The 20,051-nt window shown below is 50.1% G+C and overlaps 2 protein-coding genes across 3 annotated transcripts in view; one reads left to right on the top strand and one right to left on the bottom strand.

The window, feature by feature from the left end:
- Positions 1 to 214: 214 nt before the first annotated feature.
- LOC124473412 (gamma-crystallin S-1-like) lies at positions 215 to 2,622 on the bottom strand. Of its 2 annotated transcripts, XM_047028779.1 has the most exons (4): positions 2,464 to 2,622; positions 1,961 to 2,026; positions 1,424 to 1,666; positions 215 to 1,210 (listed from the first exon to the last, which is right to left on the bottom strand). In XM_047028779.1, the coding sequence occupies exons 1-4, from the start codon at positions 2,470 to 2,472 to the stop codon at positions 926 to 928; spliced, it is 603 nt and encodes a 200-aa protein (XP_046884735.1). In that variant the 5' UTR covers positions 2,473 to 2,622; the 3' UTR covers positions 215 to 925. The 2 variants fall into 2 exon arrangements, with proteins under 2 accessions (XP_046884735.1, XP_046884736.1); XM_047028780.1 differs by lacking the exon at positions 2,464 to 2,622 and having other exon boundaries at positions 1,961 to 2,191.
- Positions 2,525 to 20,051, top strand: part of LOC124473411 (arginyl-tRNA--protein transferase 1) — a 39,344-nt gene continuing 21,817 nt past the window's right edge. The window contains 8 exon segments of the mRNA XM_047028778.1: positions 2,525 to 2,701; positions 5,647 to 5,710; positions 5,861 to 5,923; positions 6,072 to 6,175; positions 7,847 to 8,026; positions 15,717 to 15,919; positions 19,161 to 19,262; positions 19,264 to 19,290. Coding sequence (XP_046884734.1) covers positions 2,605 to 2,701; positions 5,647 to 5,710; positions 5,861 to 5,923; positions 6,072 to 6,175; positions 7,847 to 8,026; positions 15,717 to 15,919; positions 19,161 to 19,262; positions 19,264 to 19,290 — 840 coding nt within the window. The 5' untranslated portion in view covers positions 2,525 to 2,604.

The raw sequence follows: 20,051 nt of genomic DNA, 5'->3' as shown, positions 1-20,051 counted from the left end.
CTCCTGGCCTGCTGACAGGACCTGGGGGCCTGTGCGTGTGGACACGGCTGAGGTGTCCTCATGGATGTTACTGATACTCCATCAGCTTCTTGCTCGGGTACCTTTGAAATAGTGAAAGCATTCTACTGTCGTCATGGTTATGTGAACCTTGTGAGTTTGAGTATCAGGGGTTTGTACAGTATTTTGTCAAGTTCATGACAACATCTGGGCAGGTCTTTGCTAAAAATAAGTTTTGGTTATTGTCTGCCTTCAGATTTCAATAAATGTTCTTCTGGACAGTTCCATATATGAAGTACTGTTTCATATTTGTCACATTTATGGCAAAATAAATAGTTGGAAGCCTTGGTTTACAAATGTATTATTTAATGAGTAGGCAAATTCTTTATTGATCATTACACCAAAAACAACATTTAATTGCTAAATCTTTCAAACATCAACTGTGTTGAGCTCTTGGTATTCTACACATGCTACATAGACAGGATGACAGGCCTTTACACAGATGAAATTCATGAGTTTTGTTAAAACACTACAAACATGAACGTAGGATCCTCTTAGAAATTGCACCTGTTTTTGCTGCTGTGAAGCTGCAATACTGCATTAGTGACTGCTACTGTCCTATACACAGGTCTGTTAGTGCATCTACTAATGTTTTACTGTACACAGGTCTGTTAGGCTTCTCTCTCTGTGTGTGTGTGTGTGTGTGTGTGTGTGTGTGTGTGTGCGTGTGCATGGCGCATGCGCGCCTCCACAAAGCTGACTCCTGCCTCTAGGCCTTTATTACAGCTAAACCTGGATAACCCAGCCTGTGTTCAGCCAGCCTCATCCAGGTGTGTCTCTCCCTTGATGTTGGCCCTGTGGTGAGTGTGATCCCAGCCCCCAGGTGTGAGCTGGTGTCAGGCTGGTCCACAGCAGCTCCACAGCAGGTCTACTGGGTCTGTTTGAGCTCGGTGACACGGCGCACAGAGCCGATGGTGGTGCTGAGGCTGCCCCAGTCGCTGTGCTTGTTGTACTCTCCAGGGCGCAGGAAGTACTGGCGACCGCGGTAGTTTGGGTGCTCGTGCAGGATCCAGTAGCCCTCCATGACGCTGCAGGAGGACACGTCCCGCAGGTGGAAGCGGTCCTGCAGGTTGGGGCAGTCGTCACTCAGCTCCGTCATCTTCCCCCCGAAGTCTGACCTCTCAAAGATCTTCATCCTGTAGTTCCCGCTGTACTGCACACAGGGAGAGCACCATCACCTTGTGACTAATCAAACACAGTGTACAGTAACACGTACCTGGCTGGATGCATTGTGAACTGAGTTCTAGGAAATATAACTGCCTGGTATAAGGGTTCCGGGATGTAGTAGATCTACCATCCTGACATCCACTAACTTGCATTACTGTACAACTCATCAGGTCTGTTAGTGAACGGTAACAGGTCTTACAGCAGGAATCATTCTGCAGGAACGGATGCAGTCGTTGAAGCCAGACCAGCGGTGGTGGTCGGGGTACTTGCCCCGGGTCAGCATGTACTGGTAACCGGAGTAGTTTGGCTTCTCGTAGGCCATCCAGCAGCCGCTGTCCACGCGGATGGAGTTGCAGCGGGAGAAGTGTGAGTGCATGTCGGTACAGTCACCGCTGCACTCATAGTGACGCCCTTCGAAATTCCTGCCCTCGTAAAAGATTATCTGAGCAGAGGAATCAACGTTCAAATAGGATAATTTATTGACTATAGTACTGTTCACTACTAAGAATAGGCTATATATTACGGTACATTACGAAAATATTACTTTAGTCTACTTTATTCGAATTTAGAACCGGACATTAACCGAAAGATACGGCATTGAACGGGCCTAACCATTCACAAAGAAGATTGCAGTCATGCAACATCAAATCATTATGACCGACTATTGAATACATCTGACATGAAAAGGTAGTGTGATATGTTATTTTATCCTTCGGTGAGAATAGTGTGTGCTTACCTTGCCCATCATGACTGCGAAGGTCGACAGGACAAGCCTGTCCAGTGCCCGGAGCCATTTATGTGTCTGAAAAGAAGAACCAAGCTTTGTTATTAAAATCAGGTGAGTTATCCTGTCAGCACAAACTGTTATATTCCCCCACGACTAGTGTGAGCACATGTCATCCACATACGCCCTGTGGATGTAAAGCTATTGTCACACAAACAAAGCTGGCCTCTCGGATAATGGAGTTGCAAACTCTGTATTTGTTGCAGAGGAAAAACAGTCAACCATGTAGTCATATAGTATATGAACCATTGTAGTATATGTGGTTATGAACCAGTTTGAAACGATGTCACGACCACACACACATGGCCAAGTAGGCCTACTATTTTCTGTGTCTGTGTGTTTAGTGTCTGTGTACAGCCTCTTTTGGTTTTATATAAATAATTGTATTACCGTCTGCAAGTCGCAGTAACTATTAGAATATTCAAATCAATAGGTCTCAAGTACAGATCACCAACATTGTGCATTGCCAATTCAGGATGACAGCGGACAGCCTGTCCTGCATCAAAGCTGTTCCGTGTCCTGCATCAGCTGTGCTGCGCAGGGGAGGCGGCTCTCCATAACAGCCCGGTCTGCTGCCCTGCTACACACCGGACACGATGGCTGGTGGCTCCTACACAATAGTTGAATATTTCGGGGGAGATGACGGTTATCGTTGCGGTTACTGTAAAAATGAAAAAGGCAACTTCTCTCATGGTAAGCTAAGTTTCTAAGTCATCAGTTTTTTTTCTTTCAATTCATAAGCAGTATTACTTTCAAGTGGTATAATGCGCCGCTGACTACCAGCTAACTCAGGCTAGCCAGGACACTAGCATTTTCACTTGTTCTGCCATGACTAGACCTGACCTGTCACGTGAACAGGCCAGACGAGCGTGTGAACTTGGTACTCAAACAAACAAAACCTACTAGCGACTTAAAAACGGCGGATTCTCATGAAACGTCTAACATATTTAAGATGCACAAGGTAAAAGTGTGGGATGCCAGGAAATCCTAAGTTTGTTACATACTGACCACGAAATCGAATGCAACAAGATGCAATCGTAAACTCGGGGCTGCCCAGGCAAATAAAACAAGGATCGTCGTTCCGTTGCAAGTTGCCAATGTTAGCTATCTAGCTAGGCTACGTAGCCTAGCTTGTGACGGCTTTCCTTAAATCTAGTATACAGCTGCATCCTGTGTAATGACTGGTGGTGGTTGTGTTTCCTTGCTTTTCTTCACATTACTGTACTGGGGAAATAAGGAAGTTAGCGTCTTCGCTAACTAGCTAACAAGCTAGTATTAGAGCAGTCTTGGTGTCTGCTAGCTAGCTTGATAGCTCTCGCTATCCAGTTGGCGAGTTGGACAAACATCAGCTGTCGCTTTCACTTGGTCTGTCAAAGAGGAAGCAGAGGATCAGCTGTGAATTAGGAGCGGGTTCAGATTTTCCATTAACTGGACACTTGTCTTTCAATTCAATGTCCAGCGAACTAGGGTTAAAGTAGAAAAAAACGCACTCTCAAGTTTGTCTCATTGCATATTTTTACCAGTTTATTCACAGATGCGTTTCGGCCTAAGCCATCTTCAGTGAACTAGGATATCACACAAGGCACTCAAAAGTTTGAGCTGCTCTTTGTAACATAAATGGTGTCTTAAGACGCATAGACACTTTGCCTTGGGTGAAGAGTTCCTGTCATCGACAAGTTTCACACTGCCAGGAAATGTCAGGCTCTTGTGTCATTTTCTCAATGTTGACTTTACAACCATTAGTCGATGCCGAGTAAAGGTGACGAGCGGATACTTAAAGCCTACATGTTTTATGATAGCTGTACAGCTGCACATGCAGCCAGATAGCCCTCAGCCACACACTGAACACTGTCTGACTCAGGTTTTTCCAGTTTATCTATCTAACCTGTTCCATAACACCGACCTGAAGGGGAGAGTTCAGGCCTCTCTCTCCAGCAACCAGATAAGGCACTTTCCGTGTGTTTCTAGGAGAGAGGACACACTGGCTTAATCATTATTAAATGTGAGTTCTAGGAAATGGACACTTTGGGAACGGGGGGAACCTGAATGTAGCAGCATGGAGCATAAAGACCTCCCTTCTGTACCAACCACCTGTTAGTTTGGTAAGACTGCAGGTTTGTCATGTAACCTTATCTCAGCCATCAGTCAGCCCACACGGAAGTATCAGCTCAGTCTGTAGTCTCTAACCACTAAGCTGACCCTGTCCCTCCAGATATTCTTGGGCCAGGAGTCTGTCATGAACACAAGGGCTTTCAGTACTGTAACCCCTTCCGTCGCTGGCACACCTGCCTTTGCGACAGAGCTATAAAAAGCTGTGTAAGCAGATGGATGAGGATGTCACCCGTATGGAAGTGTAACAAGTTGTGTGGAGGCTGGGAGGGATGGCTATAATAATGGCTCAGGCAGTCCCTGACTTGCAGTCAATGAAGGAGAGTTGAGAAGAGAGCAGGGAGGGCAGTATAATCCCAGGGTGATAATCCCAGGGCAGGTAGTTAACCCCTGAGGCACAGGGGCCAGGGAGGAAGGACGTGGCACCATGCTTAATCCCATGGTGGTGTGTGTGGGGGGGGCAGACTCATAGAAGTAGTAACCTTGTCACCTGTGCTGCACCTTTGTGGACCACAGCTCACATCAGTGTTCACCTGCTTCCTCTCTCTGTGTCTCCCACAGTCTCTGCACACCTGAATGGAGCCCTTTTTCTGGTGCAGATCAGGTGTGACCAACACACAGGTGGTCTGTTATATCACACAGATGTGTGTTAGGGCCCAGGGTGTGTGTTAGGGCCCAGGGTGTGTGTTAGGGCCCAGGGTGTGTGTTAGGGCCCAGGGTGTGTGGTAGGGCCCAGGGTGTGTGTTAGGGCCCAGGGTGTGTGGGAGGGCCTAGGGTGTGTGTTAGGGCCCAGGGTGTGTGTTAGGGCCCAGGGTGTGTGTTAGGGCCCAGGGTGTGTGTTAGGGCCCAGGGTGTGTGTTAGGGCCCAGGGTGTGTGTTAGGGCCCAGGGTGTGTGGTAGGGCCCAGGGTGTGTGGTAGGGCCCAGGGTGTGTGGTAGGGCCCAGGGTGTGTGGGAGGGCCCAGGGTGTGTGGGAGGGTGTAGCTGCTTGGGGTGGAAGGGAGTTGTCCACTCTAGTCCACAGTCATGGCTAACCCTAACCCAGTCATGGCTGCATCATATTTTACCAAGAACATTTATGGATATTGATTGGCTCCAAATGCACTCCCAGTGAATCAGTAGGCAAGAGTGTGTGTGTGTAGACTGGAGACACACAGTAGGAGAGGAGATCATCTCTGTAATCTGCTATTGTTTACTACTTTGGTTCAGTTTGGTTCAGACAGTGTTCTGTCCCTAACGCATCCAAGACTTGAAACTGATGTTGTATTTGTGCTTGCTTATTCATAGACTGATATGCTTGCTTTGGAAATTTAGATTGTGTGTGTGTGTGTACCGGGAGGTGGAGTGGAGAAGAAGCAGAGAGATTAAATCTCTTCTGGGAAAAAGGGGCCCTGAGGCCGTTGCCATTACAACCCAGAGGTCTGTGTTTCCCTCCCTAAGCACTGTGGGAAACATCCCTCCCCAGAGTTGTGACCCTGCAGGACGTGGGGGTCATGACCCTGGATGTAATGTTGTGTGTCTGTTTCTCAGGGATGTGGTCCCACGCCATGACAGTACAGGACTACCAGGACCTCATCGACAGAGGATGGAGACGGTGAGATAACCTAACAACCCTCCTAACACCAACCCCCCCCCCCCCCCACCACCACCCCTCCTCCTTGAAGCATCTCAGTGTTGGGAAACAGTATTTCACTCTGTGGTCTAAATGCTTGGCTTGTCTTGTTCTGTGTGTTTTCCTTCTCAGAAGTGGGAAGTATGTTTATAAGCCCATCATGAACAAGACGTGCTGTCCACAGTACAGCATCAGGTGAGGCCCAAGGCTACCCAACAGGAACCACGTTCCTCTTCACTGGAACCTGGGAGATGAAAGGATTTCATTAACTGTTATTCATAATGGCCAGCAGGTTTCGGTTCAGTCAACTTTAAACAATTAATAAAGGATGTTCTCTGTGAAGGTGCCATGCTTTGAACTTCCAGCCTTCCAAAACCCACAAGAAGATCCTGAAGAAGATGAACAAGTTCCTGTCTAAAGGGGAGATGCCTGCAGGAGGGAGTGAAGGTGAGATGTGTGGAGATGAGGGCTGGGCTGCATGTGCTGTGGCGTGTGCCTGTGTGTCTGTCTGTCTGTGTGTGTGTGTGTGTCTGTGTGGTGATTGATACATTTTACATTTACATTCATTCATTTAGCAAATGCTTTTATCCAAAGCGACTTCCAAGAGAGAGCTTTACAAAGTGCATAGGTCACTGATAATAAGAACAACAAGATAGCCCCGAAAAACTTTGCGGGTAGCCAAAACATGAAGCACACATTGTGAACAACCAAAATATGTGCCAAAGGGAAGAACCAGAAGAGCATGTAGTTAAACAAGTCACAATTAAACAACATGAAGTGCAAGTGTACCTGTTGAAAAGCAAGCAACAGTAAAACATATTTCACAGCGAGTACAACAATTTAAATTTGTTAAATTTGACTGGGTTAAGGGAGGGCTTTTTGAGTAGAGGGCTAACTGTAGCCTGTTTGAAGGCAGAGGGGAAAATGCCAGAAGTGAGAGAAGAGTTAAGGACATGGAGAATATAAGTTATGATGGAGGGAGAGATAGTTTGAAAGAGAGGGGAGGGGATAGGATCAAGGGGACAGGAGGTGGGGCGATGAGAGAGAATGAGGTCAGAGAGCTCTGCCTCGGACAGAGGAGAGAAAGAGTTTAGACATTTAAGTGGGTCAGTCGTGGAGGGTGAGAGGGTAGGAAAGGTGGGTTTAGGGAACCGACTGCTAATGTCGTTTTTTCTCAAAGAAGGAGGAGAAGTTGTCTGCTGTCAGGGTGGAGGGGGGTGGGGGAGGGGGGTTGAGAAGGGTGGAGAAGGTAGAGAAAAGTTTGTGGGGCTTTGAAGCAGAGTTAATTTGTTCAGAAAGTAGATGGTTTTAGTACCAGTTATGTGAGCAGAGAAAGATTTAAGGAGGGAGTGATACTTATCAAGGTCCAGACCGTCTTTGGACATGTGCCATCTCCTCTCAGCTGCCCGAAGGGTGGACCGCTCTTCACGAATAACATCCGTAAGCCATGGACAGGAGGGAGAAGATTGTGCAGGCCTGGTTGACAGGGGACAGAGAGAGTCAAGTGATGCAGTTAAAGTGGTTAGCAAGGTGTCGGTGGCAGTGTTAGTGAGGTGGGACGAGAACTCGTCAATGGGAGGGAGGGAGGATGTTACAATGGAGGAGAAATGGGAGGGGGATAGGGAGCGGAGGTTGTGCCGGAAAGTTACGAGGGGAGGGGAGGTAGGAGGAGTTAGAGGGAGAGAGACAGAGAATTGGATGAAGGAGTGATCAGAAATGTGTAGTGGGGTTACAGAGGTTAGGTCAGTGATACAGTTACGTGTCAGGATGAGGTCTAGCTGTTTGCCTGCCTTGTGGGTCGCCGGGGTGCTCAGCAGCATCAGGTCGAAGGAGGTCAGAAGGGACAAGAAGTCGACAGCCTGCGTTCCTTGGAGGTGGATGTTGAAGTCCCCAAGGACTATCAGGGGGTTCCATCATTCGGGAGTACGCTGAGGAGCATGTCCAGCTCCTCCACAAAGTCGGCTAGCGGTCCTGGTGGGCGATAAAGAACAATTAAGCATGCTTTAATAGGATCGGTTAGCATCACATAATGGTGTGATACTGTGTTGTGTGTGTGTGTGTGTGTGTGTGTGTGTGTGGTAAGGCATGTGGATTGTGACTGTGCTTCTGTCCTGACAGGAGAGCCCATGGACTCGTTCTTGCAGGATGTGGTGGAACCATCTGCTCTCTGCTCTGAGGAGACCCCTTCTGTGAACTCCATCCAGGAGGACCAGAGTTCAGCCCCTCAGACAGAACCTGCTAGAAGACCTGCTGCTGCTATTTCTGACAGCAGGCCAGCCCCTGCAGCACCCAAACCAGGTGAGGCTGACCACAGGAAGTTGACTTACCTGGCAGGATGTGAGATCAAACCTCCTTCTGGCAGGATGTGAGCTCAAACCTCATCCTGGCAGCTGTGTGCCACTCCTTCTGTCTTACCTGTGAGGGTGTGAGTGTGGGGGTGTGATTTGTGTGCCAGGTTAAATGAGCATCAGATTGCAGTGACCCTGTCTGACCAACAGAGTGCAGCAGCCACTTATGGATAGACAGTAGTGAATGACTGCTTGTCCTGTTGTCGTTTTCTGAATGGGTCTCCTCTCAGCCCGTCTGTCCGGCAGAGATAATAAACAGCTCTGAGACAGGAAGCTCCAGTCACCAATCACAAGGCCCACGGGTCCACCAGGGGCCAGCTCGATAGACTGGGGCAGCAGACTCCAGGGGCCAGAACCAGACCCCAGTACCAGACCCCAGAACCAGACCCCAGAACCAGACCCCAGTACCAGACCCCAGAACCAGACCCCAGAACCAGACCCCAGTACCAGACCCCAGAACCAGACCCTAGACCCCAGAACCAGACCCCAGTACCAGACCCCAGAACCAGACCCTAGACCCCAGAACCAGACCCCAGTACCAGACCCCAGAACCAGACCCCAGTACCAGACCCTAGACCCCAGTACCAGACCCCAGTACCAGACCCCAGTACCAGACCCCAGAACCAGACCCTAGACCCCAGAACCAGACCCCAGTACCAGACCCTAGACCCCAGTACCAGACCCCAGAACCAGACCCTAGACCCCAGAACCAGACCCCAGAACCAGACCCCAGTACCAGACCCCAGTACCAGACCCCAAAACCAGATCCTAGACCCCAGAACCAGACCCCAGAACCTGACCCCAGAACCAGACTGTCAGAAATATTTATATTATATATATCTATCAAGCATTGCACAGTCAGTTGGTGAACAAGTTTAAGAAAGCTTTATTGCTTGTGGCCGGCCCACAAGGAGACAAAAACATCACACGCCCTTGTGCTACAAAGTTTGTCTGCTAGCATGTTGTGCTAGCTAGCAGCTATTTAAGCAGCCCCACTCTTTACAGTCATTGGTTAAGACGAAGGCATACAAATATTCCTTGGCTCTTCTTCATTGGCTCCTTGCATAGACCTGGTGCGCGTGTGTGCGTACATGTTTGAGTGTGTGTGCCTTTTGACCCCTGTCAGCTTGACCACATGATTCACCCAACACAGATAAGGCCAGACATCGTTTATGGCCTCTCCCTACACACAAGGAATGCTGAACACAGAATCATTCTTATACAGGATAAATGTGTTACATCTTCAATTTTTCCAACACAGACCCCAGAACCAGACCCTAGACCCCAGAACCAGACGCCAGAACCAGAACCCAGACCCCAGAAACAAGAGCCCAGAACTAGACACCAGATCCCAGAACCAGACCCAGAACCTGACATAAACACACAGGAGGACGTCCTCTCCTCTGCTCACCCAGTCAGTAACACAACCCCCCCCCCCCCCCGAGGACAGGCCAGAGTCTCTCCCCCCTGCCTCCCCCCTAGAGACACAGAACACCTGGAGCCTGCAGCTCCTCCTGGTTCTCCTGCTGGTGGAGCAGCTCCTCCTGGTTCTCCTGCTGGTGGAGCAGCTCCTCCTGGTTCTCCTGCTGGTGGAGCAGCTCCTCCTGGTTCTCCTGCTGGTGGAGCTGCTCCTCCTGGTTCTCCTGCTGGTGGAGCTGCTCCTCCTGGTTCTCCTGCTGGTTGAGCTGCTCCTCCTGGTTCTCCTGCTGGTGGAGCAGCTCCTCCTGGTTCTCCTGCTGGTGGAGCAGCTCCTCCTGGTTCTCCTGCTGGTGGAGCTGCTAGTGCTGCTTCCACCAGAGCAGTGGCCTCTGGAAACACTGCTGAGGTACCAGGTTGTTGAAATGTGTCATGATTACTTACCTCTGTGTGTGTCTGAGTCTGAGCCACAGAGAGAACCGTCAGAAATAGTTACAGGAAGGATAGTAGGTCTGCTGCACGGCCCCCTGCTCTCCAGCCTGGCTCTGTCCTGGAAACATGGAAATAGACAACATACAGTGCCCTCCAAAAGTATTGGAACAGTGAGGCAAATTCCTTTATTTTTGCTGTAGACTGAAAACATTTGGGCTTGACATCAAATAATGAACGTGAGACCAGAGATCAACGTTTCAGCTTTTATTTCCAGGTATTTACATCAGGATCTGATGCACAACTAAGAAAATATCACATTTTGTTTGAATCCACCCATTTGTCATGTGATCAAAAGTATTGGAACAGATATACTTAAAACATATTTAAGTGAATAAGACTTAATATTTAGTTGCAAATCCTTTGCTTTCAATAACTGCAGCAAGTCTGTGACCCATTGATGTCACCAAACTTTTGCATTCTTCCTTTTTGATGCTTTCCCAGGCTTTCACTGCAGCCTCTTTCAGTTGTTGTTTGTTTTGTGGGGTTCCTCCCTTCAGTCTCCTCTTAAGCAGGTAAAATGCATGCTCTATAGGGTTTAAGTCTGGAGATTGACTTGGCCAGTCTAATACCTTCCATTTCTTGCCCCTGATGAACTCCTTTGTTGTTTTGGCAGTGTGTTTTGGGTCGTTATCTTGCTGCATGATGAAGGCTCTGCCAATCAGTTTGGTTGCATCTTTCCTTAAATTGGCAGACAAAATGTTTCTGTAGACTTCCGAGTTCATTTTGCTGCTGCCATCATGTGTTACATCCTCAATGAAGATTAATGAGCCCGTCCCAGAAGAAGCCATGCAAGCCCAAGCCATGACATTACCTCCACCGTGTTTCACAGATGAGCTTGTGTGTTTGGGATCATGAGCAGTTCCTTTCTTTCTCCAAACTTTAGCCTTTCCATCACTTTGGTAAAAGTTAATCTTTGTCTCATCAGTCCATAAAACTTTGTCCCAGAATTTTTGAGGTTCATCTCTGTACTTTTTGGCAAATTCCAGCCTGGCCTTCCTATTCTTCTTGCTAATGAGTGGTTTGCATCTTCTGGTGTAGCCCTTGTACTTTTGTTCATGAAGTCTTCTGCGAACAGTAGATAGTGATACCTTCACTCCTGCCATCTGGAGGTTGTTGCTGATCTCACTAACAGTTGTTTTAGGGTCTTTCTTTACAGCTCTCACAATGTTTCTGTCATCAACTGCTGATGTTTTCCTTGGTCTACCTGTTCGACGTCTGTTACTTAGTTCACCAGTAGTTTTCTTCTTCTTCAGGACATTCAAAATGGTTGTACTGGCTATGGCCAATGTTTCTGCAATGGCTCTGATTGATTTTCCATCTTCTCTACGACTCACAATTGCTTGTTTTTCACCCAAAGACAGCGCTCTGGTTTTCATGTTGTTTTCACCTCTGAATACAGTCTGCATAGACAAAACCTATCTTACCCAATCTGAACCTGAGTGTAGACATTCAGTGGTATTTATTGATTGAATAATGTATGTAATAGGACACACCTGGGCAACAAAACACACCTGTCAGTCACATGTTCCAATACTTTTGCTTACGTGACAAATGGGTGGGTTCGAACAAAAAGGTGATATTTTCTAATTTGTGCATCAGATCCTGATGTAAATACCTGGAAATAAAAGCTGAAACGTTGATCTCTGGTTTCACATTCATCGTTTGATGTCAAGCCCAAATGTTTTCAGTCTACAGCAAAAATAAAGGAATTGGCCTCACTGTTCCAATACTTTTGGAGGGCACTGTAGATGGTACCAGAGTACGAGTTCATTAGCCAGATCCTAGCCTGTCACACAGGCACACGTCAGACTTGGTCTACCCTGAGAGATGCGTGTGTGTGTGTGTGGCTGGAGAGGTAGAGAGAGAGTGTGTGTGTGTGTGGCTGGAGAGGTAGAGAGAGTGCCATCGTTCTTTAGGAAGTGTTAACTGCTGGAATTGGAGCATCTGTCTTCCACAGGATCACATCTGTCATCTTCACTCTTGCTGCAAGCTCAGTCTTCTGGATTACCTGTGTGTGTGTCCTGAGTTAGTGTATGAGGAGGTGTATAGGAGGCTTGGTGTTGCCAGGGGTCATAGATGGAGGTGATGTGTTGAGTGACTCAACGTTAACACGCCTGTTCTGGTGTGTGCCTGTGCCCAGGCGTGTCCTGTGAGCGTCCAGTCTCTGCCTGGCTGTGTTGAGCGTCCAGTCTCTGCCTGGCTGTGTTGAGCGTCCAGTCTCTGCCTGGCTGTGTTGAGCGTCCAGTCTCTGCCTGGCTGTGTTGAGCGTCCAGTCTCTGCCTGGCTGTGTTGAGCGTCCAGTCTCTGCCTGGCTGTGTTGAGCGTCCAGTCTCTGCCTGGCTGTGTTGAGCGTCCAGTCTCTGCCTGGCTGTGTTGAGCGTCCAGTCTCTGCCTGGCTGTGTTGAGCGTCCAGTCTCTGCCTGGCTGTGTTGAGCGTCCAGTCTCTGCCTGGCTGTGTTGAGCGTCCTGTCTCTGCCTGGCTGTGTTGAGCGTCCAGTCTCTGCCTGGCTGTGTTGAGCGTCCAGTCTCTGCCTGGCTGTGTTGAGCGTCCAGTCTCTGCCTGGCTGTGTTGAGCGTCCAGTCTCTGCCTGGCTGTGTTGAGCGTCCAGTCTCTGCCTGGCTGTGTTGAGCGTCCAGTCTCTGCCTGGCTGTGTTGAGCGTCCAGTCTCTGCCTGGCTGTGTTGAGCGTCCAGTCTCTGCCTGGCTGTGTTGAGCGTCCTGTCTCTGCCTGGCTGTGTTGAGCGTCCAGTCTCTGCCTGGCTGTGTTGAGCGTCCAGTCTCTGCCTGGCTGTGTTGAGCGTCCAGTCTCTGCCTGGCTGTGTTGAGCTTCCAGTCTCTGCCTGGCTGTGTTGAGCGTCCTGTCTCTGCCTGGCTGTGTTGAGCGTCCTGTCTCTGCCTGGCTGTGTTGAGCGTCCTGTCTCTGCCTGGCTGTGTTGAGCGTCCTGTCTCTGCCTGGCTGTGTTGAGCGTCACAATTGTCCTACTTTTTTTGCGTTGCACAGAAAGCAATTTAAAAGCCATGCATTTTGGATTATGATTGTACAACCTTTTTTTTGTGCCACACAGAACAAAATGTAAACTTTTCTCAGACTTTATTGTGCTGGTTTAATATTGATATTCTGTTGGTTATCTAACCCACTCCCTGACCCCTAACCCTTCTGGGTCACATCGTGGAGTGTTGCTCTCTGTCGCCAGACAAGCGTGCTGCTTGGTTTGTATACACATGAATCCTCTAGGCATATGAATCAATGCCTGACTGGTTTATTTATAATCTGTTATTGACCCAGCAGCTATGAGCCTAACACAGTACAGCAGACTGTAAACCAGGATTGTGTATGGAAGTTGTTTGGTGGTCACGGCTCAGAGTACTCTAGTCCCCCCTCTGCCTGTCTGAGGATCACTGCAAGCTGATGACATCACTCTGGACAGCTCTCCATCCCGCTCCTCACTGCAGTGTCTCTGAGAGGAGGGGCGAGAGAGAGAGAGAGAGAGACGGGGAGAGAGAGAGACGGACGGGGAGAGAGAGAGACGGACGGGGAGAGAGAGAGACGGACGGGGAGAGAGAGAGACGGGGGAGAGAGACGAGAGAGAGAGAGACGCGGAGAGAGAGAGACGTGGAGAGAGAGAGAGAGACGCGGAGAGAGAGAGAGACGCGGGGAGAGAGAGACGGACGGGGAGAGAGAGAGACGGGGGAGAGAGACGAGAGAGAGACGCGGGGAGGGAGAGACGCGGAGAGAGAGAGACGCGGAGAGAGAGAGAGACGGGGAGAGAGAGAGAGACGGGGGGAGAGAGAAACGGGGAGAGAGAGAGAGAGACGCGGGGAGAGAGAGAGACGGGGAGAGAGAGAGAGACGGGGAGAAAGAGAGAGACGGGGATAGAGAGAGCAGCGTTTGCTGGCAGTGGGACAGGCAGGAAATGGCTCTTGTTTCCTTATTGCTCCAAACAGGATGTGCGTGTGTAAGCTGTTGACATGGGCTGCCCGGAGCGTTGGAGGGCCCGGAAGGCGGCCAGGGAGGGAAGGAATGAGTTACTGGAACTATTCTGGGTATACACACCCATATCTATATCTCTGTCTGCAGAACAGGGGCTGTGTGTTTGTGTGCTCCAATATGATGGTTGTTATGTTGATAACACCGTACATTACACACACACACACACAGCCAGGTCCAGTGTGTGATGTGGAATACCTACTGATGATTACCATGCTAACTTGCAGCTGGGTCCAGTTCTACTGTCCTCCTCTCCCTCTGTCCTGTCCTCCTCTCCTCTTCCTCTCCTCCCCTCTCCTACTCTCCCTCTGTCCTCTCCCTCTCCTACTCTCCCTCTGTCCTCTCCCTCTCTCCTTTCATCTCCCTGTCTCCTTTCATCTCCCTCTCTCCTCCCCTCTCCTCCTCTCCCTCTATTCTCCTGTCCTCTCTTCCCCCTCTCTCCTCCCCTCTCCTCCTCTCCCTCTATTCTCCTGTCCTCTCTTCTCCCTCTCTCCTCCTCTCCCTCTATTCTCCTGTCCTCTCTTCTCCCTCTCTCCTCCCCTCTCCTCCTCTCCCTCTATCATCATGTCCTCTCTTCTCCCTCTATCCTCCACTCTTCTCCTCCTCTCTTCCTGTCTCCTCCTCCCCCCTGTCAGGAAGTTAGAGGTCTCAGGGCAGTGTGACTTCTTCCTCCCAACACAGTATCTAACTCCAGCCCTCCAGTCCCCTGGCAGTCAATAAGCACAGCCCATGTAGTTTTATAGCTTCTGTACGGATGATGTCATGTCAAGACTAAAGAGTACTTAGGAGGCAGAGAAAAGAAAATGACTTCCATGTAGCTCTCTCTTTAGTGGTAGAAGCAGCTCTGAATACAACACAACCAGCCTGTTAGCCCGGGGGGGTCGGGGCAGAACCATTGGACACACACCCTCACACCCACAAACCTTGCCCCCATGTGGGACTCATCAGGGCTGGAGCTCTCTCTCTCCATCGTGTGGAGCTCTCTCTCTCTCCATCGTGTGGAGCTCTCTCCATCGTGTGGAGCTCTCTCTCTCTCCATCGTGTGGAGCTCTCTCTCCATCGTGTGGAGCTCTCTCTCTCTCCATCGTGTGGAGCTCTCTCTCTCTCCATCGTGTGGAGCTCTCTCTCTCTCTCCATCGTGTGGAGCTCTCTCTCTCTCCATCGTGTGGAGCTCTCTCTCTCTCCATCGTGTGGAGCTCTCTCTCTCTCCATCGTGTGGAGCTCTCTCTCTCTCCATCGTGTGGAGCTCTCTCTCTCTCCATTGTGTGGAGCCTTCTCTCTCTCCATCGTGTGGAGCTCTCTCTCTCTCCGTCGTGTGGAGCTCTCTCTCTCTCCATCGTGTGGAGCTCTCTCTCTCTCCATCCTGTGGAGCTCTCTCTCTCTCTCCATCGTGTGGAGCTCTCTCTCTCCATCGTGTGGAGTTCTCTCTCTCTCCATCTTGTGGAGCTCTCTCTCTCTCTCCATCGTGTGGAGCTCTCTCTCTCTCGCTTGCTCGCTCGACTGGAGCACCAGGGAAGCTGATGTCAGTAGTTCAGTAATGTTTTAAATATAACTGCTAGCGTTTCCTCTGTCAAGCCTTTTTCCTCTCTCACCTTGAAACGCTTTGGACTTGCTGTAGCCCAAGGTTGTCTTTGGAGTGGGAATGGATTAAGATGTGTTTTTCTAACCCCTCCACTCCTAGCAACACCTCTGGAAGGTTTCTCCTCCACCAGCTCTCTCTAATCCTGTTCTCTTGTTGGGGCAGGGCTGGGGCCTGACCCTAGCAGACCTCAGTGCAGGAAGGCCAGAGATGTGAGGAAGGAGCGCCGCCTGCAGAGAAAGCAGGAGGGAGGAGTCTCCGCCCCCGTGACCCCTCACCCCACCACGGACACCCAGACCAGCAAATCAAAAGCCCTGGAGGAGTTCATCAACAACTCCCTGCCTGAAACCCCTCTGCACCGTCTCGAGGTGAGGAGAGACGGGCTGTTCTGGACCGGCTGACAGCTGGAGAGTGTGCATGAGACCTGGACAGGTGCTCAGACCTGTCCTCACCCCCTCACCCCAGTAGCTGCACCAGGCGTGACGGGGGGATGACACCCACTCCTGGTCATCTCCCAGCTCCTCCAGTCAACCTCCCCTAGGGTCCCTGGTCTGTCCTGGGACTGATTAGATGACTGTGATTGGCTGTTATTATTCATTCAATGTCCTTAAGTGTCTAGACCAGGGGTGTCGAACTCCGGTCCTCGAGGGCCGCTGTCCTGCATGTTTTAGATGTTTCCCTGCTCCAACACACCTGATTCAATTAAAAGGGTTGTTATAACGACCATTCATTCGAATCAGGTGAGCTGGATCAGGGAAACATCTAAAACATGCAGGACAGCGGCCCTCGAGGACCGGAGCTCGACACCCCTGGTCTAGACAGACAGGATGGTGGGGGGGGGGGAGTTGTGCCAAGCTGTTATGACCCAGGCTGTTATGATCCAGGCTGTTATGACCCAGGCTGTTATGATCCAGGCTGTTATGACCCTGTTTACACCAGACCAATGAAGCCTCCATCATGTTTACACCAGACCAATGACCCCTCTCTAGCAGCACTTCATCATGAGCTTGGCTGTGAACACGACAGGCTGTCTGGCTGAAGGAGCCAGCACACTCAGACAGAACACACATGGGCCCAACAGAGACAGGAAACACCGATTCTAAAACTGGTTGTTCCCATCCTTGATTGTGATTGGCTATATCGCGTTCCATGTCGCAACTCCCCTTACCTGTTCTAAAATCAGCGCAAAACACGGCCTCTTGGGGCTTATTGCTTAAGGAGACACTTCCTGTGACTCTTCATCTATGGAGGCCTGAGCTTGGGTCTGCCTGTCTGCCTGCCTGCCTGCCTGCCTGCCTGCCTGCCTGCCTGCCTGCCTGTCTGTCTGTCTGTCTGTCTGTCTGTCTGTCTGTCTGTCTGCCTGTCCACAGTCAGACATCTCTGCTCTGTGCTGCTGTCAGAGCCCAGCAGGGGGCAGGATGACCACACGGTTAACAGCTCTAGAAGTAGCACCTCTCTCTGCCTATCTCTCTCGCTCTTCTGCATGCCTCTCTCTCCTTCTATCTCTCTCTCTCTGTCTCTCCCTCTTCTGCATGCCTCTCTCTCTCTCCTTCTATCTCTCGGTGTGTCTCTCTGTCTCTGTCGTGGTGCAGTGTGTGTGTGTGTGTGTCTGGGGTGCTTATCCAAGACACAAGGGTTCCTCCCTCTCACAGCTTCCACACTCCGCTCCCCAGTAGGCGCTTCAGAAGGTCAATACCTCCCAGTCTCAATTAAGCCTCTGCAAGCTGCTGGTATTAAGTGGCATTATTTCCACATTCCTGGTGAGGGTTAGGGTTAGTGTGTTGGTGCCGTATCAGCAGGCTGTGTCTGATCCAGACCTGCTGGATAAATAAGGCTGTCGGCTATCAAAGGGGATCTCTAGAGTTTTAGAACTAAATTAAAAAGGCCTTTTCTTACTATTATCTTTTACCTACCAGTCCAACATCTTCGTTTGAAATAGAGCAGTGTGTGCCAGGTCGTCATCTGAGAGCCCAGCCCTCGTCCAACTCAAACAAACCAGGGTTAGATTTCCCATCCTCTGCTTTCTACAGGATTCTAGTGGCAGAGATGCGTTGGCCAACAAAAGCTTCACAACGGAGCGATGTTTAATTAAAAGTGAGTCTATGGATGTGAAGGCTGCATTCTCCCCCAAGAACACTCTGTTCCGCCCCCTGCCCCCAGTACAGCCCCCATTCCCCAATACAGCCCCCAGTACAGCCCCCAGAACAGCCCCCAAAACAGCCCCTAGAACAGCCCCCAAAACAGCCCCTAGAACAGCCCCAATGTAACATGGTAAAGCACTGGGCATGGGCCACACACACACGACACGGGGGTGTGAAGTCATTTCTTTGTTTTTCAGCTGGCCCACCAAGGTAAATGTAAAATGTATTTTATCTTGACGACAAAACGTTTGTGGTATTATCTGTGCTGTCATGATCTCGCAAACAACACCTGGTTTCCATGGAGATGGATACAAACACACCCTCCCGTAGCTTCCTGTTCCGGACCCTCCTCCCCTCAGGCAAATAACTTATATTGATTGAGTGCTTCTATACTCTTTGCCTCAGGTAGCAGCTAGGTCTCTCCAACTACAGCTAGGTCTCTATAGCTGCAGCTAGGGCTCTACAGCTACAGCTAGGTCTCTACAGCTGCAGCTAGGTCTCTACAGCTGCAGCTAGGTCTCTACAGCTAGGTCTCTAGAGCTACAGCTAGGTCTCTATAGCTGCAGCTAGGTCTCTACAGCTACAGCTAGGTCTCTACAGCTACAGCTAGGTCTCTATAGCTGCAGCTAGGTCTCTACAGCTACAGCTAGGTCTCTATAGCTGCAGCTAGGTCTCTACAGCTGCAGCTAGGTCTCTACAGCTGCAGCTAGGTCTCTACAGCTACAGCTAGGTCTCTATAGCTACAGCTAGGTCTCTATAGCTGCAGCTAGGTCTCTACAGCTGCAGCTAGGTCTCTACAGCTACAGCTAGGTCTCTACAGCTACAGTTAGGTCTCTACAGCTACAGCTAGGTCTCTACAGCTACAGCTAGGTTTCTACAGCTAGGTCTCTATAGCTACAGCTAGGTCTCTACAGCTACAGCTAGGTCTCTACAGCTACATCAAGGTGTCTATAGCTACAGCTAAGTCTCTACAGCTAGGTCTCTACAGCTACAGCTAGGTCTCTATAGCTACAGCTAGGTCTCTACAGCTAGGTCTCTATAGCTGCAGCTAGGTCTCTACAGCTACAGGTAGTTTAGAGACTAAAGATAACCCACACTAGCTTAGCAGAAAAACAGAGCTGTAAAGAGACGTGTGTTCTTGTCCATCTCCACAGGTCTGTGTGCCCCCTCTCCTCCCCTCTCTCCTCCCCTCTCTCCTCCCCTCTCTCCTCCCCTCTCTCCTCCCCTCTCTCCTCCCCTCTCTCTTCCCCCCTCTCCTCTCCTTTCTCCTCTGCCTTCCCCTCTCTCCTCCCCTTTCTCCTCTATCTTCCCCCTCTCCTCTCCTTTCTCCTCTGCCTTCCCCTCTCTCCTCCTCTGGTTCCATCTCACAGTGATGTGTGGAGGGTTTGTTTCCTCTAACCCTGGTGTCCTGTCCTGTATGAATGTTTGTGACGCTGATCTAACCCTGGTGTCCTGTCCTGTGTTGAAGGTGAGGCTAGTGCGCTCCAGCCCCCCCTGTTCACAGTTCAGAGCCTCGTACGACGCCTCCTACCAGGTGTACAGGCTCTACCAGATGGCTGTTCACAAGGACCCCCCCCGACAAGCCCTCCGAGAGCCAGGTCAGGGGGAGGGGGGAGAGTTTTGGTAGGGAGTAGAGGATTAGGATGGCAGGCTGATGCTGAAGGTGTTTCTACAGGGTTAGGATGACAGGCTGATGATGAAGGTGTTTCTACAGGGTTAGGATGACAGGCTGATGATGAAGGTGTTTCTACAGGGTTAGGATGAAAGGCTGATGATGAAGGTGTTTCTACAGGGTTAGGATGAAAGGCTGATGATGAAGGTGTTTCTACAGGGTTAGGATGACAGGCTGATGATGAAGGTGTTTCTACAGGGTTAGGATGACAGGCTGATGCTGAAGGTGTTTCTACAGGATTAGGAGGGCAGGCTGATGCTGAAGGTGTTTCTACAGGGTTAGGATGAAAGGCTGATGATGGTGTTTCTACAGGATTAGGATGGCAGGCTGATGCTGAAGGTGTTTCTACAGGGTTAGGATGAAAGGCTGATGATGAAGGTGTTTCTACAGGGTTAGGATGACAGGCTGATGTTGAAGGTGTTTCTACAGGATTAGGAGGGCAGGCTGATGCTGAAGGTGTTTCTACAGGGTTAGGATGACAGGCTGATGATGAAGGTGTTTCTACAGGGTTAGGATGACAGGCTGATGTTGAAGGTGTTTCTACAGGGTCAGGATGACAGGCTGATGATGAAGGTGTTTCTACAGGGTTAGGATGACAGGCTGATGATGATGGTGTTTCTACAGGGTCAGGATGACAGGCTGATGTTGAAGGTGTTTCTACAGGGTTAGGATGACAGGCTGATGATG

Source organism: Hypomesus transpacificus, chromosome 11 (assembly GCF_021917145.1).
Source record: "Hypomesus transpacificus isolate Combined female chromosome 11, fHypTra1, whole genome shotgun sequence".
In the NCBI taxonomy this organism is placed as follows: domain Eukaryota; kingdom Metazoa; phylum Chordata; class Actinopteri; order Osmeriformes; family Osmeridae; genus Hypomesus; species Hypomesus transpacificus.
This window is presented reverse-complemented; position numbering and strand designations above follow the sequence as displayed.

Excerpts from the sequence above, each read along its gene's own strand:
- LOC124473412 (XM_047028779.1), bottom strand. Across the intron at positions 1,667-1,960 it reads TCGCAGTCATGATGGGCAAG|ATAATCTTTTACGAGGGCAG; the intron begins GTAAGCACACAC and ends TCCTCTGCTCAG. Across the intron at positions 1,211-1,423 it reads CCTGCAGAATGATTCCTGCT|TACAGCGGGAACTACAGGAT; the intron begins GTAAGACCTGTT and ends CCCTGTGTGCAG.